The 14,836-nt window shown below is 37.4% G+C and overlaps 1 protein-coding gene across 24 annotated transcripts in view; it reads left to right on the top strand.

The window, feature by feature from the left end:
• Positions 1-14,836, top strand: part of MGA (MAX dimerization protein MGA) — a 166,543-nt gene that overhangs the window by 125,072 nt on the left and 26,635 nt on the right. For 19 of the 24 annotated variants that reach the window (XM_027066982.2, XM_027066981.2, XM_027066984.2 and 16 more), the window contains exons 10-13: positions 10,114-10,340; positions 11,437-11,613; positions 12,213-12,285; positions 14,023-14,537. In XM_027066982.2, coding sequence (XP_026922783.2) covers positions 10,114-10,340; positions 11,437-11,613; positions 12,213-12,285; positions 14,023-14,537 — 992 coding nt within the window. Of the gene's footprint in view, positions 1-10,113; positions 10,341-11,436; positions 11,614-12,212; positions 12,286-13,316; positions 13,776-14,022; positions 14,538-14,836 lie in introns of those variants that run through there. The other 5 variants (XM_027066986.2, XM_027066987.2, XM_053224133.1 and 2 more) reach the window with 2 other exon arrangements.

Here is a 14,836-nt window from a genome sequence, read left to right as displayed (position 1 = left end):
ATGTCTTCTTTTGCCTTGTCTATTTAATATCATATTGGAGGTCTCAGCCAGTGGTGTAAGGCATGAAATAGAAAATGTATCCAGATTGGAAAGGGAAAAGTAAAATTGGCTTTATTCATAGACAGGAAAATCCTAAGGAATCTACAAAAAACCTATTAGAACTGTGTTAGTTTAGCGAGTTTGTAGCATACAGTAATATCAGTAGACTGTATATTTATATATATGGTAGTAACAACTGGAAATTGAAATAAAAAGTACCATTTAGAATAGCATCCAAACAACTCAAACATTTAAATATGAAGCTGACAAAAGTTGCCTAAGACTTTTTTACTAAAAACTGGAAAACCTTGTTGAGAGCACTTTTAAAAGACCTAAATAAATGGAGGGGTAGACTGTTGTTATACATCCAAAAACTCTTTTGGTAAGATAGACTTTTCCACAAATTAATATTTAAATTTGATGCTATTCCAGTCAAAATCCCAGCAGGCTTTTCTTGTTAGAAATTTGCAACTTGTTTATAAAATTTATATGGAAAAGTAAAGTATTTAGAATAGTCATTTGATAAACAATTTTGATAAAGGCAGACATAGTTGGTAGACTTAGACTATCTGATTTTAAGACTTACTGTAGAGCTGAAAAGTAATTTGGGTAAAAAAAGACATAAGGATCAGTGGAACAGAAGAGAGAATTCAAAAATTGTTACACAAAAATACAAGACCAGTGAGTTTTTGACACAATTCCGAGTCCTTTTAATGAGGAAATAATGATCTTCCCAACAGGTGGATCTGGAGCAATTAATTGGATAGCTAGAAACAGCCCTTCCCTGCCTCCAAAAATAAAAAGAGAACCTCAATCATAACTTTACATTATAGATAAAAATTAGCTCAAGATCTAAAAGTTAATGTCCTAAATATGTGCTTTAAGCTATACAATGTCTAAAAGAAAATAAAGGGAAAAAATCCTTTGTGACCTGTGGCTCATAAAGATGTTTAGAATAGGACATCAAAACCACAATTGTAAATGTCAAAAAGTGTAATGAAATTGAAAAAACTTGCTCTTCAGAAGGTCTGTTCAATAAAAGAGAAGCCATAAACTAAGAGAAATACTATAAAAAACATGCAGCCAACATAGGACATGTATCTATAATAAAGAATTCTTAAAACTCATTCAGAATACTTAAAAAACTCAGAAGACAGCAGAATTTAAAAAATAGAAAATTGAAACACTTAACAGCAGATATATAGACACTAGATCAAGCACGTGAAAAGATGGTTGTCATCAGTCATCATTAGGAAAATGCTTATTAAAACCATAAGGTAGCCCTCCTCCCTGATCAACAGATAGCAACATCTTCTGCTGTAGTGACAGCTGTGTCCCCAAGACAGGATGGGAAAAGTCAGTGTAAACAGGTATCAGAGGGCCTCCTTTCAAGGGCAACCTGGGCTATACCGAGGACCAGATTGTTTTCTGCAACTTTAACCCTCACACCCACTCTTCCACCTTTGATGCTACGGGTAACATTGCCATGATTGACCGCTTTGCCAGACTCATTTCCTGTTACGAGAATAAATTTGGCTACGGTAACTGAGTGGTAGACGGTAACTGAGTGGTAGACGATATGGTCTGCATGGCTTCTAAGGAGTAAGAGCCTCCTGGACCAATAGCTCCAGCAAGATCTAGAAAAGAGAGGTGGGGAATCCTTGCCCCAACTCATCCCCCAAGATGCTGAGAATCTCCCGATGTCTGTACAATTTCCATCTCTGATCCCCCAAAGAAGAGGAGGGGCTTAGGGGAATCCCTACCATGTTATATACTGTGTTATATATATTAAAGCCTATTGTACCCAGCCAGAAAAAAAACCTACAAGGAGATCCTACCATATACCACTAACTGGCTAATGTTACAAAGAGTGACCATCCTAAATGTTGATGAAAACATAAGCCTTTGGAACTCTTGTGCATAACTGGTGGGAATGTAAAATGGTACAGTCACTTTGGAAAACAGTTTGCTAGTTTCTTAGAATGTTAAAAATATGTCTGTCAAACAATGGAGTCATTTCATTTGTATGTATTTACTCAACAGAAGTGAAAGTGTATGTCACATGAAGTCTTGTACATAGGTATTCATAACTGCTTTATCTATAATAGCAAGAACATTGAAAACAACCTAGGTGTTCATCAACAGGTTAATGGATAAAGACATTGGTATAGATAGAAACAATGGAATCTTACTCAGCAATAAGATGAAAAACTATTGATACACACTCAGGAACAAGATCAATCTTAGAATAATTACACTGAATGATAAGCACTTGGCTTCAATCTCACCCCCTAAAGTTAACATTTTTATTACATCTGTGTAAAAAAGAAATAGAAACTAATACATAGATTAGTGGTTGCCTGGACAATGGTTAGGATGGATGTTGGACTCAGAGGGAAAGATGGAGGGATTACAAAGAAGTTACCCAATTACAGTTACAAGGAATTCTTGGAGGTGTGATGGTTGCCTTCACTATCTTCATTGTAGTGATGGTTTCACAGGAGTATATGTATGTGACAGTTCATCATGTTGTATATGTGGTACTAAATTTATCAATAAAACTGTAAAAAAAAATAGGTTTACTTATATAGGAGTATTGAAGGCTGTTGAATACTGAAAAATGGAATTTATTGTACAATCTATGTTAAAGTTTTATATACCTTTACGAATGGGTACCGTGCTATTTAAAATGATGTAGAATATTTCAAAACACATTAACAACATGAAAGAAATTTTATATCAGGAAATGCTGTAAAGCTGATGAAAATTCAACATCCATTAAAAAAAATATATTTTTTTTAAAGTTTATTTATTTGGGGGCGCCTGGGTGGTGCAGTCGGTTAAGCGGCTGACTTCAGCCAGGTCACGATCTCGCGGTCCGTGGGTTCGAGCCCTGCGTCGGGCTCTGGGCTGATGGCTCAGAGCCTGGAGCCTGTTTCCGATTCTGTGTCTCCCTCTCTCTCTGCCCCTCCCCCGTTCGTGCTCTGTCTCTCTCTGTCCCAAAAATAAACGTTGGAAAAAAAAAAATTAAAGTTTATTTATTTTGAGAGAGCATGCACACATGCAAACAGGGGACAGGCAGATAGAGTGTGGAAGAGAGAGAGAATCCCAAGCAGGCTCCATACTGTCTGTGCAGAGCCTGTCATGGGGCTCCCATCTCACAAACCATGAGATCATGACTTGAGCCGAGATCAAGAGTTGGACACTCAACTGACTGAGCCACCCAGGCACACCTCTGTTTTTATTTATTTTTATGGTGATAGAATGCACTCAACATAAACTTTACCATCTTAACCAGTTTTAAATGCACAGTTCAGTGGTACCACATATGCTCACACTGTTGTGTAACAAGCATTATCACTGTAACTTTCCTTATGTTTTGAAGCTGAAACTGAACCCTTTAAAAGAATAATTCCCCATTTCCCTCTTCCCCCAACCCCTGGCAAACACCATTTTACTTTTTGTCTTTATGATATTTGGCTACTTTTAGTACTTAATTTAAGTGTAATCATTCAATATTTGTCTTTTTTGTGACTGGAACACTGGACATTTGAATCTAATAATGTGGTAACTCTGGAATCAGATTCTCCTCCTTTCCCAGGGTTTATTTGTTTTGTTACTGCTTTTGTTTTGTTTTGATTGTTGTAGGTAGTCTGTGCTAATGATCATCTTGAAGTATATGTAAACTTGTGTTTTCAGATCTTCTCTGAGCCTTTTTGTTGGCATGCATAGTCACTATCTAAGTTTTCTTGTATTTGCAGTTGATTTTGAATGTCCTTGTCTTTAATATCTGGCTCTTCAAAGGGGAAAAAGTGAAAATTGATGGGGGTGAAGGGTGCTGGTTCCTTGGAAGTCACTTAAGACAGAAGAGGAAGGGCTTGCAGTATTGCGGGGAGGTGCAACAATAGTGGCTGCCTACCTACCTCTTTGCACCTCTGATCAGAAGCAATCAGTGGTCAGAGCATAGACCCCTGATGGAGGATAGGACTCTCTTTGCCCACTCTGGCTCCCTCGAGCTTTGTGCAGGCTACTTCAGGAACACACGTGCCGCTGCCTGCTAAGTGACTAGACATGAATGAAGAGATGATGAAGATGGGGAATGGGCAGTTGCTACTGTGCTAAGAACTGAAATTGACCACAGTTAAGGACCATTTACTGTCCCCAAATCTTGCCTCAGAAGTTGCAAGCCTCCAATAGACTCTAGGATTCCAGAATAGTTACATTAGGCAGATTTTGCCTGTGCAGTTGTTTATAAATGGGCAGATTTCCTGGTGCTACCTGTTCTTTCATCTTCCCAGAATCCTCTCAACATCCATTCTTTATTTTATTTTTTTTAATGTTTATTTTTGAGAGTGAGCGAGATTGTGAGCGGAGGAGGGGCAGAGAGAGAGAGAGACAGAGATAGAATCTGAAGCAGGCTACAGGCTCTGAGGTGTTAGCACAGAGCCCGAAGTGGGTCTCGAACTCAGGAAACGTGAGATCATGACATGAGCCAAAGTTGGACGCTTAACCAACTGAGCCACCCAGGCACCCCTTAACATCCATTCTTGATTTTCAGGGGTGGGTAGCAAGTGAAACAATATTATAAAGATGTCACTTCTCATTTTTATTTGTAATTTCATTACAATCTAATCAAAATCTTGACAGAGTTTTTTATGTGAAACTTGAAAAGCCAGTTCTAAAATTTATATGGAAATGCAGAGGACCTAGAGATAGCCAGGGTAAAGCCAGGGTAATCTTGAACAATGACAAGGTGGCAAAGTTTGCTGTATTGGATATCAAAACTTATAAAATGACCACATGTAGTACAGGGTGATGCTGGCTTGAGTATAAAGTAAATAGGTCAGTAGAACAGAATGGAGAGGATACAGTGGATTCAGATATATATATGGACACTTAATTTGGAGGAAATGGCAGAGGAATATGGAAAGGATGATCTTTTAAAACTGTAGTAGCCTCATTGAATATCCACATGGGAAAAAGCCACAAGTTCATTTATTTACTCATTATACATAGAAATAATGTCTGTGAGATTATAGACCTAATTGTGAAAAGCTAAATAATCCAACTCTTGTAATATACAAGAATATATGTATGGTCTCACATTAGGAAAAGATTTCAGTATAATAGAAGAAAATAATCATTAAAGATTAATACACTTTATTAGTTAAAAATGAGAAATTCATGTCTTTAGGACGTTAAGCAAGTGAAAATGTATGGTACAGTGAGAGAACAGATATTTGCAATATCTGACTAAGGACGTATGTCCAGAAAATGTAGAGATGTCTGTATATTAATGAGAGTTAAACAGTCCCATAAAAATTAGTCAAGGGGTGCCTGGGTGGCTCAGTTGGTTGAGCGTCCAACTTCGGCTCAGGTCATGATCTCTCAGCTCGTGAGTTCAAGCCCTGCATTGGGCTCTGTGCTAACAGCTCAGAGCCTGGAGCCTGCTTTGGATTCTGTGTGTCGCTCTCTTTCTGCTCCTAATGTCTCTCTCAAAAATAGACATTAAAAAAAAACTTTTTTTTTTTTTAAATAGTCAAGAGTTTTAGAGGTACTTCATAAAAAAGGATGTTGAACATCTCATTCTTGGTCAGAGAAATACAAAGCAAATCCACAGCAAGATTCCATGGCATGCCTGCCAGAATAGTTAAAATTAAAATTTTATGATGGAAATGTTAATTGGTATAACCACTTGGGAAAATAGTTTGGCAATATTTTCTAAAGTTGATGATTCACATGCCCTAGATTTAATTGTTTGCAAAGTAATCAGCAGAAGTACTTTTTTTAGGATTGTTTGTGGTACCATGATTCATAGAAGCTAAAACATGAAAACAACCCCAGATATTTTAATAACATTAGAATGGATAATAGTATGAATAATCAGAGTAGTACATGACAGTAAAAATAAGTACATAGGTAGCTGGAACAGCATGGTTGCATTTTACAAATAATATGTTGGGCGAAGAGGAAGTGTAGGCAGAGTAATACATCTCTGTGGTCACATTTATATAACTTTCAAAATCGGGCAAAATTAAGCTGTGATATTTAGGGGTGTGTTATTTGGCTTGAAAAAGGAAAGTGGAGAGGAGGCTATCATGTAAGTGATTCTCTTATGGAAAGGAATTGTGACAGAAAGGTCATGCAAGAGCTCCTGGGGTTGTTGGCAGTATTTCATTTCTTGACCTGTATAGTGTTAACACAGGTATATATTTGTTAATATGTTTTAATTTGTATATACCTTGTTTTTGCACTTAATTGGGTATTACATTTCACAATAAAAAGGTTTAAAACACATACAAAAATGGAGGGAGAGGAATATAGTATGCTGATTACTAGCATAGCAGTTTTCTAGGACTTCTGTATCTAAAACTGTTCATTTATGGCGCAACTGCTATGGTCCCTGCTAAGAGTGACAGGAGGTAAGATACAATTAAAATGAAGTCCCATGTCTAAGAAGTTACTGTCAGTTTGACAAAACAGGTATGTGGTAAATATATAGATATGTATTTACTGTAATTTTAAGTGCCACAGTAACAATTGTGCCATAATGTTTTAAGTGTCATGAAGAAAGGCTTATTGAGAACCTGGAAGACAGTGATAATGCTAGGAGACCTTGGTGAGGTAACATTAGGAGGTATTTGAATAGAAATTAGGGGATACGATACCACTTTTCTTGATAACAGGTTTCTGTTCTTGGCTCTGGATATATGCCATTCTGGTTCTCCCCTTAATTCTGCCTTTGGTAGCTCCTTTTCTCCTGAGTTTCAGGTGAAGGGTCGGAGGATCACTAGTATATTGTGAAGGGGAGCGGAGAAGTACTGTTATCTTGAATTCCAAGCTGTGTAAAGGAAGCAAGTGGACAGTGGGCTGATGAAGTATGAGGAATTGATTTGTTCTCTGTCCATTTTCATGACGTCAGATGTAGTCTCTGCCATTGACAGTTCTGATTTTTTAAAGTTTTTATTTATTCATGTAAGGAATCTCTACACCCAGTGTGAGGCACAAACTCACTACCCAGAGATCAAAGTCACATGCTCTTGGGACTGAGCCAACCAGGTACCCCAGCATTTCTGATTTTTATTGTGTGCCCTATTTGATGATGTTGCTCGCACTTCAGTCTTTCATGTCCTGAACAGAACTGAACTTTACCCTTCCCAATCAGCTCCTTTTATGAATTCTCTTGTTTACAATAAGCACACCCTTTTCCCCTTTGTCTGCACTTCAAATTTTAGAGTTGTCTTTGATTTCCATGAGGAATTAAGATATCTTAAAATATTTTAAGAAGTTTCTTCTGAACTACTGTGCTACCTATTTTGTAGCCATTTTCAAAAGAAAAAGTTGAAATGGAACCTTTACTTAGTATAATCCTTACTTACAGAGGCTTTAAAAATCCTTAAAGAGATTGAAAGCTGTCAAAGTCTATAGTGTTTGCCCTGAAGGCACTTTTATTTTTATAATAGAATTAATATGTGTATGAAATAATTAGCAACACTAAACAATAAAGTTGTTATCAAATTAGTGGTATAGCCTTTGTAAATACCCATTTCCATTGTGAAGGCATCCCTGGTTACCCTTTTGAAAAGTGCAACACTCCTCCCTCAAAATACATAGTCCTACAATAATAATCACTATACATTACCACTTATTTCCTGTCTGCTTTTTTCCCCCCCTCATAAGCACTTACCACAACCCAGCATATTTTCCTTATTAATCTTGTTTATTGCCTGTCTCGCTGTCTTCCCCCAACTTAAATGTAAGCTCCATGAAGCCCAGGATTTTTGTCATTGTTGTTCATTATCGTACCTGCAAAGTCTGATACATAGTAGACATTGAAATACATGAATACTTGGGTGTTAGAAGCCTTTGTGAATTATGTGATAAATGAATGAGGTTATAATAGTTGGATAATAGATGTTACCTGAAACTGGGTTCGCCTCTTGTTGGTTGTCCACCCAAAAGACACAACCAGGCCAAAGAACAGGGAAAGAAAAGGTTTTACTTGTAACAGGTAAGGAGAACAGCAAGAGTATGTTTCCTAAAGTAGTGTCCACTCAAACAACAAAATTGGGTAAGTTTTAAGCTAAGGGCACATGCATATTTGTGGATGGGGCTTGACAAAGGAGAGTTCTGTATAGAATTGGGGTAAAAGTCATCCTTCATGGACAGAATCCAGGTCCTAGTTGATTGAAGCCATGAGGGTCAGCATCATCAATTCTCTGCTCCAGTTAGCCCGCTTTCAGAGTGCTCAAAGGGGTTTAAATCCTGCAAAAACAACTCAAGAATGTGCGATAGGTCAATGTTTACTTTTGAAACAGCACTGAGAATTTTACCATTGATACAGTTCAGCTGTTTCCTGGTCTGGTAGAGACCAGCTTTTGCATTCACTTTGTTCCCTTAAAATCCTTAACTATGAGGTTTTTGCGTTTCTTTGTAATTCCAACCCCTAGGAAATTCTGCAAGAAGTGTGCATGGACAAGTAATGCTGATATGGCATAGATCACAAAAATGGGTGGGGCCCTAAAATGACTTATGTTAAGAAAGCCATGTCTGTTCTTTTTTCCTCCGGGATCCCTAACCTTATCTACCTACACAGAAACAGCTATAACTAGCTAAATAATTGGGTCAATCACTTTCTAGCTCTGAAGATTTTATTCTGTTTTAATCTCTACATACTCAACATTTTGTGGTTATGCTCTGAATGATGTTAGCCTTAGGAACCCTTTAGATAGTTGTTTTTTAGGGGAGTCTTAATATTCACAACAAATATACTTTATGAAATCAGGTTGCAATTTCGATTTCTGCTTTATTATGAAAGATAAATTGAGCTAAATACTTGATTTAAATTTTTTTTTAATGTTTATTTATTTTTGAGGGGGAGAGGGGCAGAGAGAGAGGAAGACAAAATCTGAAGCATGCTCCAGGCTCTGAGCTGTCAGCCCTCAGCCTGATATGGGGCTTGAACTCATAAAACATGAGATCATAACCTGAGCCAAAGTCGGACGTTTAACTGTTGAACCGACTAAGGCACCCAGCCGCCCTGAGCTAAGTGTTTGAATTAAATGTGAATGCTACTCAGTCACGTTTTATGTTACTGCAGGCAAAGATTTTGGATTTTAGGTTTGGAACCAGCTACATTCTCTCTGAGGACCGACCATTAAAATGCAAAATACAATTTTGGTTTCTCTACTATCTTTGGGAATGGGAAGTTTGCTTAGAGAATAAAAGCTGGTTGCCTCTTAACCTAGATCCTCCATTTAATTTGATTAAGTAATGATACATGTTTTACTTTGTGTAGACCTTCTTGAAGACAGTATGATTTCATCTCTGGTTCCATTGCTTTTCCATTGATCTATTTTTGCTTCTTTGCTGAGATCAGGCTGTCTTTTGAATACATGTTGTTACCAGAGGGCACAGTAACAAGCTGTGTCTCTGGAGCCAGATTGACTGGGTTTGATCCTGGTTCTGCCTCTTGTTGTTGGACTCCTGAACCTCAGCTTTGGCAAAATAGGAATAATAATGTCTCTGGGGCTATTGTGACAATTAAGTGAGCTAAAACATAATTAAGTGTTTAGAATAGGTGCGGAGTAAGGTTCAATAAATATTTGTTTTATTTATAAAATTAAAGAGTGTAGTATAGAATGATTTTTCCAGGATAACAGAAGGCCTTTTCTGATCATGCTAAATCTAATAGCATCTGTTAACTCTTCATTCCTTACCCTGCTATATTTTTTGGTGTGGTGCTTACCATTACTTGATATTAAATGTTAAATTTGTTTTCTCCTACTGGATTGCACACTCTGTGAGGGCAAGAACTTTGTTTTCCTCATAGCTACCTGTGTTCACTCTAGTGCCTAAAACAGTATCTGACTTAAAATAGGTATTCAACAAATATTTGGTTAATAGATGAATAAATTAAGGTGTATGATGGCAACTAAAGATTTTTTTAGGGGGCATCTGTTAGGTTGTTTTCATGAGTTACTGCTTTCTGTGAGGTAGCACATTTTGTTTTGGCGGTGCCTGTGAACTTCTGTTGCCAAAGGCATCTGAAATCTCATTCTTCTTTTTGTTAAGCTATATGTGAAACAGAGCCTGAACAGCCTGTTCGACATTACCCGTTATGGGTGAAAGTAGAAGGTGAAGTAGATCCAGAGCCAGTTTATATCCCAACGCCTTCTGTCATTGAGCCGATGAAGCCGTTGTTGTTGCCTCAGCCAGAAGTTTTACCTACTACTGTGAAGGGCAAACTGCTCACTGGAATTAAACCTGCACGGGCATATACTCCCAAACCCAATCCTGTGGTAAGCCCAGAGTTTCATCTTTTATTGCAAGCTACAAAAATTGTTTGTAAAGATAATGGATTTCAGCCATATTTTTGGTTTATATTCTGTGAATCATTTTGCTTTCAAGTAATATGTCTGTAAGCCATCGGTCTTTCTGATTTAATCAGCCTAATTGCTGGCACAGAGATGTCATAAAAGTAGAGTGAATGGTAGTAATTCTTAAGGATAGCCAAATCTCTCTTCAAGAAGATCATAAAAAGTTGTGGGTTTTTTGTTTATTTTGTTTTGTTTTTAAACATGACCAGCAAATTTTTAAGGGAGAGGGAGAAAAAAAGCCTTCTGAAGAAACTTCTTATTCCAATAGTGTAGAATAATTAATTCAGATATACTATATTTTGTTAGTGGGAAAGCATTAAGAAAAGTTTTAAGAAATAACTCATCTTTTTAAGGCTATTTTTTTAATATACAGGTAACAGTAAAGTTCAAGATTTAAAATAATTGTTGGCATAGGACTATGAAGATTGATAGGTCAAAGAGCTGATGGTTCTGTTAAGAGCTTAAGCATTTGTGATTATTAAATCCATTTCAGTCTTCCCAGTCCATTAAATTGACGAAAGATGCTTTAGTACAATGCTATTCAGTGTGGTCTCTGTGCTGGTCTCAGTGCTGATCCAAAACTATTTGTTATGAGTGTGATGAAATACGTCTAGAAAATGAGAGTAAATATTTAGAAACTTAACAGCAACTTGATAGAGTAATTTTATGTGTATTAAATCTAATACTAAACAACTTGGGCTTGTATTTTGCGTATCTTTTGTTTTTCTAGAAACTTATTTTACAAAAGGATCAGTCTGTGTTGGACAGGTAATTAAGAAATAATCCTTCATTGCAGATAATTGGAGAAGTGCTACTCTAATGGAATGTCACATTTCTTGATAAAGAATCAAATCCTTTCTGACTTTCCAAGATACAGCCCATAATAACTGTACTTCTTAAAATTTGCATTTAAAAATTTCAAATGTTGTAACAAAGTTTAAAACATCCTTTTCCTTTTGGAGTCTAGCATATTTTTTTCCTCCAACATATGGAATGTTTTGTTGTATGGAATTTACAGATTCGGGAAGAGGACAAGGATCCAGTCTACTTGTACTTTGAAAGTATGATGACTTGTGCTCGTGTTCGCGTATATGAACGGAAAAAAGAGGAACAGAGACAACCGTCACCATCACCATCCCCATCATTGCAGCAACAGGGCTCATGTCAGTCTAGTCCCGAGAACTGTAGTGTAAAGGTGAATTACTTACTGCATAATTTGTCTTTTTAAGTTCTGTTACCCTGTTGCTGGTATTAGAATTTACCTTGCTATCAGAATAATTTAGAGTAATTCTTGGAGGGCAGAGAAGTCTTACATGATGTGCTTATCAATTTGTTTCTCTGTGTATCTGTTCTAGAGAATAGTCCCTTAAAGTTATTTAAAGTACTAGTCTTTCTGATGCTGAAGTAATTTTTAAAAGTTCAAACATTTGTTTTTTATTAAATTATTTATCTGTAATTACCTGGATTTATATCTTTCTGCATTAGTGAATTTTCTAAATAACTGAAACTTGTTCCATTAAACATTAAATAGTTTTCCTTCTTTACTGCAATACACTGTAAAGTGTGGTGTAAATTTGATGACTCAGTCACTGTCACAGGACATTAGAGAGCAATACTTGTTTTTACTGAGGGTTGTATAATATTGATAGTAATGCAGCTGTACATATAGATGTGAAGCTGTTGCCACTTAAAATCTTTCGCTCTTTCAGGCTTCTTTGAGAGATTTAATGTTTATGTTCTTGTCTCTATTGATAAAATTATGTGTTGAAGTATTTGTGTTATTCCTTTCTTTAGGAGCCTGATTCTGAACAGCAGCCCTTGAAACCAATCACCTGTGACCTAGAGGATGATTCTGATAAATCGCAAGGTCTGTATGAAAATTAAGTCTCATTTTAGAGTAATTGTGGGTAGGGGGACATATACCAGAAGTACCAATCCAGAATATTTTTACATACCCCTTTTTTTCTATTAAAAATAGATAAGTGTTTTCCTATTATTTGGTCTGTTTATCACTCCTAAGAAAATTCATTCATGTTGATATGGTGGGTTGTTGCAAGAGACATTTAAGATGAGGTTTTTTAAACCTCTTTCCAAGCCTCAGCAACATTGGCATCATTATTGAAAATTTCCCTCAGGCTCTCGGTAGCTGCTACAGTGGGAGAAAGGAGGGAATATTACTGATTTATCTACCAAAGGCTAGACTTACTGTAATGGGAGGTAGTGGCTATGGCATTACCTACTTGTTTTTAGTTTTGCTTCTTAACACTTCAGACACTAGCAGCAGTACTTCCCAACGATTTTTTTTTAAATGGCTTGATATACAAAATGATAATGTTTTTATGCCACATTGAGATATGTGGAAAAGACTGCTGGGGTGGAGAGAACCTGCTTGAGAACACAACCACCTTGAAGTCTGAGGGGATCTATATCCTGACATACTTGTAATGAGCACATTGGTTGGGAGGCTCTGCTGTAGAAATCTAGATGTCTAGTAAAACAGACATCCAGTTAACATGTTGCTACGAATATAAGTACCTGAATGATCTGCATACAATGTAGAAATGGTGCAATCATATCTAAGAGGCACAGAAGTAATTCAGAAGTATTTGCAGTAGAAACTATAGGTAGACCACACTTGTTTTTTTTTTTTTTAAACTACAATATTCTCTCTTATGCTGTTCTTTAGGGTTGACTCTACCCATCACATGTTATAAAACATCTTGCAAGTATCTTTGCTTTGCTATATGGATAGCAGAACAGTAAACTATAAATATTCTTAACCTTGGTTATGGGTCATGCTTTGTTTGCAAGGTAACACTTTCTTACATAATAGTCATGGCATTTTGAGCACCTGGGAGGCTCAGTTGGTTAAGCTTCTGACTCTTGGTTTTGTCTCAGGTCATGATCTCACAGTTTTAGGAGTTGAACCCTGTGTCAGGGTCTGCGCAGTGAGTTTGAACTCTGTGTTTGTCAGTGCAGAGCCTGCTTGGGATTCTCCCTCTCTCTCTCTGCCCCTTTCCCTGCTTATGCTCCGTTTCTCTCAAAATAAAGACATAAACTTAAAAAAAAAAAAGTCCCAGCTTTCAGAACAGCCTCAAGGTGGGACTCCCTTTTTTTTTTTTTTTTTGGAGACCGCAGGGGTCCCTGGGTGGCTCACTTGGTTAAGTGTCTGACTTCAGCTCAGGTCATGGTCTCACGGTTTGTGGGTTCAAGCCCTGCATAGGGCTCTGCACTGGTGGTGCGGAACCTGCTTGGGATTCTCTCTCCCTCTCTCTGTCTGCCCCTTGCCCGCTTGGGCATGCGTGCACTCACTCTTTCTTGCTCGCTCTCTCTCTCAAAGTAAACTTAAAAAAAAATTGTTGGAGACCCCAGACAGCAGAGTATCTTATCATAGTCTGATTCTCTAAAATACTTCTTCTTCTTGGAAAAGTCCCAAATTTGTGAGTGCTAAATTACCACTGAAAGTACGTGGGATTCAGACACTGGGCAACTTGTTCAATTTCTGTGCCCTTGGCACTTTTCTGAGAACTCAGGGAAAATAAGAATTTTTCGAAGTTCAGTACAAAATTCTGTGATGCAGAAGTATCTTTCAATTCTTTATCAGAAAGAAGCTGGAAGTCTTCCTGCAATGAAGGAGAGTCCTCTACCTCCTATGTGCATCAGAGGTCACCAGGTGGTCCCACTAAACTGATAGAAATCATCTCAGACTGCAACTGGGAGGAGGATCGGAACAAGATTTTGAGCATCTTATCCCAGCACATCAATAGCAACATGCCACAATCACTTAAGGTGGGCAGCTTCATCATTGAGTTGGCTTCTCAGCGAAAGAGCCGGGGTGAGAAGAACCCTCCTGTTTATTCTTCTCGTGTGAAAATCTCTATGCCATCATGTCAAGACCAAGATGATGTGGCTGAGAAATCTGGATCAGAGACTCCTGATGGTCCATTATCCCCTGGGAAAATGGATGATATCTCTCCTGTGCAGACAGATGCCCTGGATTCAGTAAGGGAGAGATTACATGGAGGCAAAGGTCTGCCTTTTTATGCAGGGCTCTCTCCTGCAGGGAAGCTTGTGGCCTATAAGCGTAAACCCAGTTCAAGCACATCTGGGCTTATCCAGGTGAGAATTATCTTTAATCTGGATGTAGCACATTTTTTTTACTTAGGTAACATCTTGATTTTTCAGAGCCCTTAGTGGGCTTTATATCATTTATCTTTACATTTCCTGGGAACTGGGTGACAAAATCTTCTCTTTTTGTAATAGGCCTAGTTTAGATGCATACCTAGAGTGAATTTTTGGCACATTTACAAATAGAAATGTAGAGCCCTGTTTTAGCTTGTGATTTTAGGTCTAGTCTTAGAAAGTTCCTACTCTTACAACTTTATTCCTTGGGATCTAGTGATACTTTGACAACTAAG

The sequence above is a fragment of the Acinonyx jubatus genome, chromosome B3 (assembly GCF_027475565.1).
Source record: "Acinonyx jubatus isolate Ajub_Pintada_27869175 chromosome B3, VMU_Ajub_asm_v1.0, whole genome shotgun sequence".
Taxonomy (NCBI): Eukaryota; Metazoa; Chordata; class Mammalia; order Carnivora; family Felidae; genus Acinonyx; species Acinonyx jubatus.
Note: the sequence above shows the minus strand (reverse complement) of the source record. Positions and strands in the feature narration are given on the sequence as shown.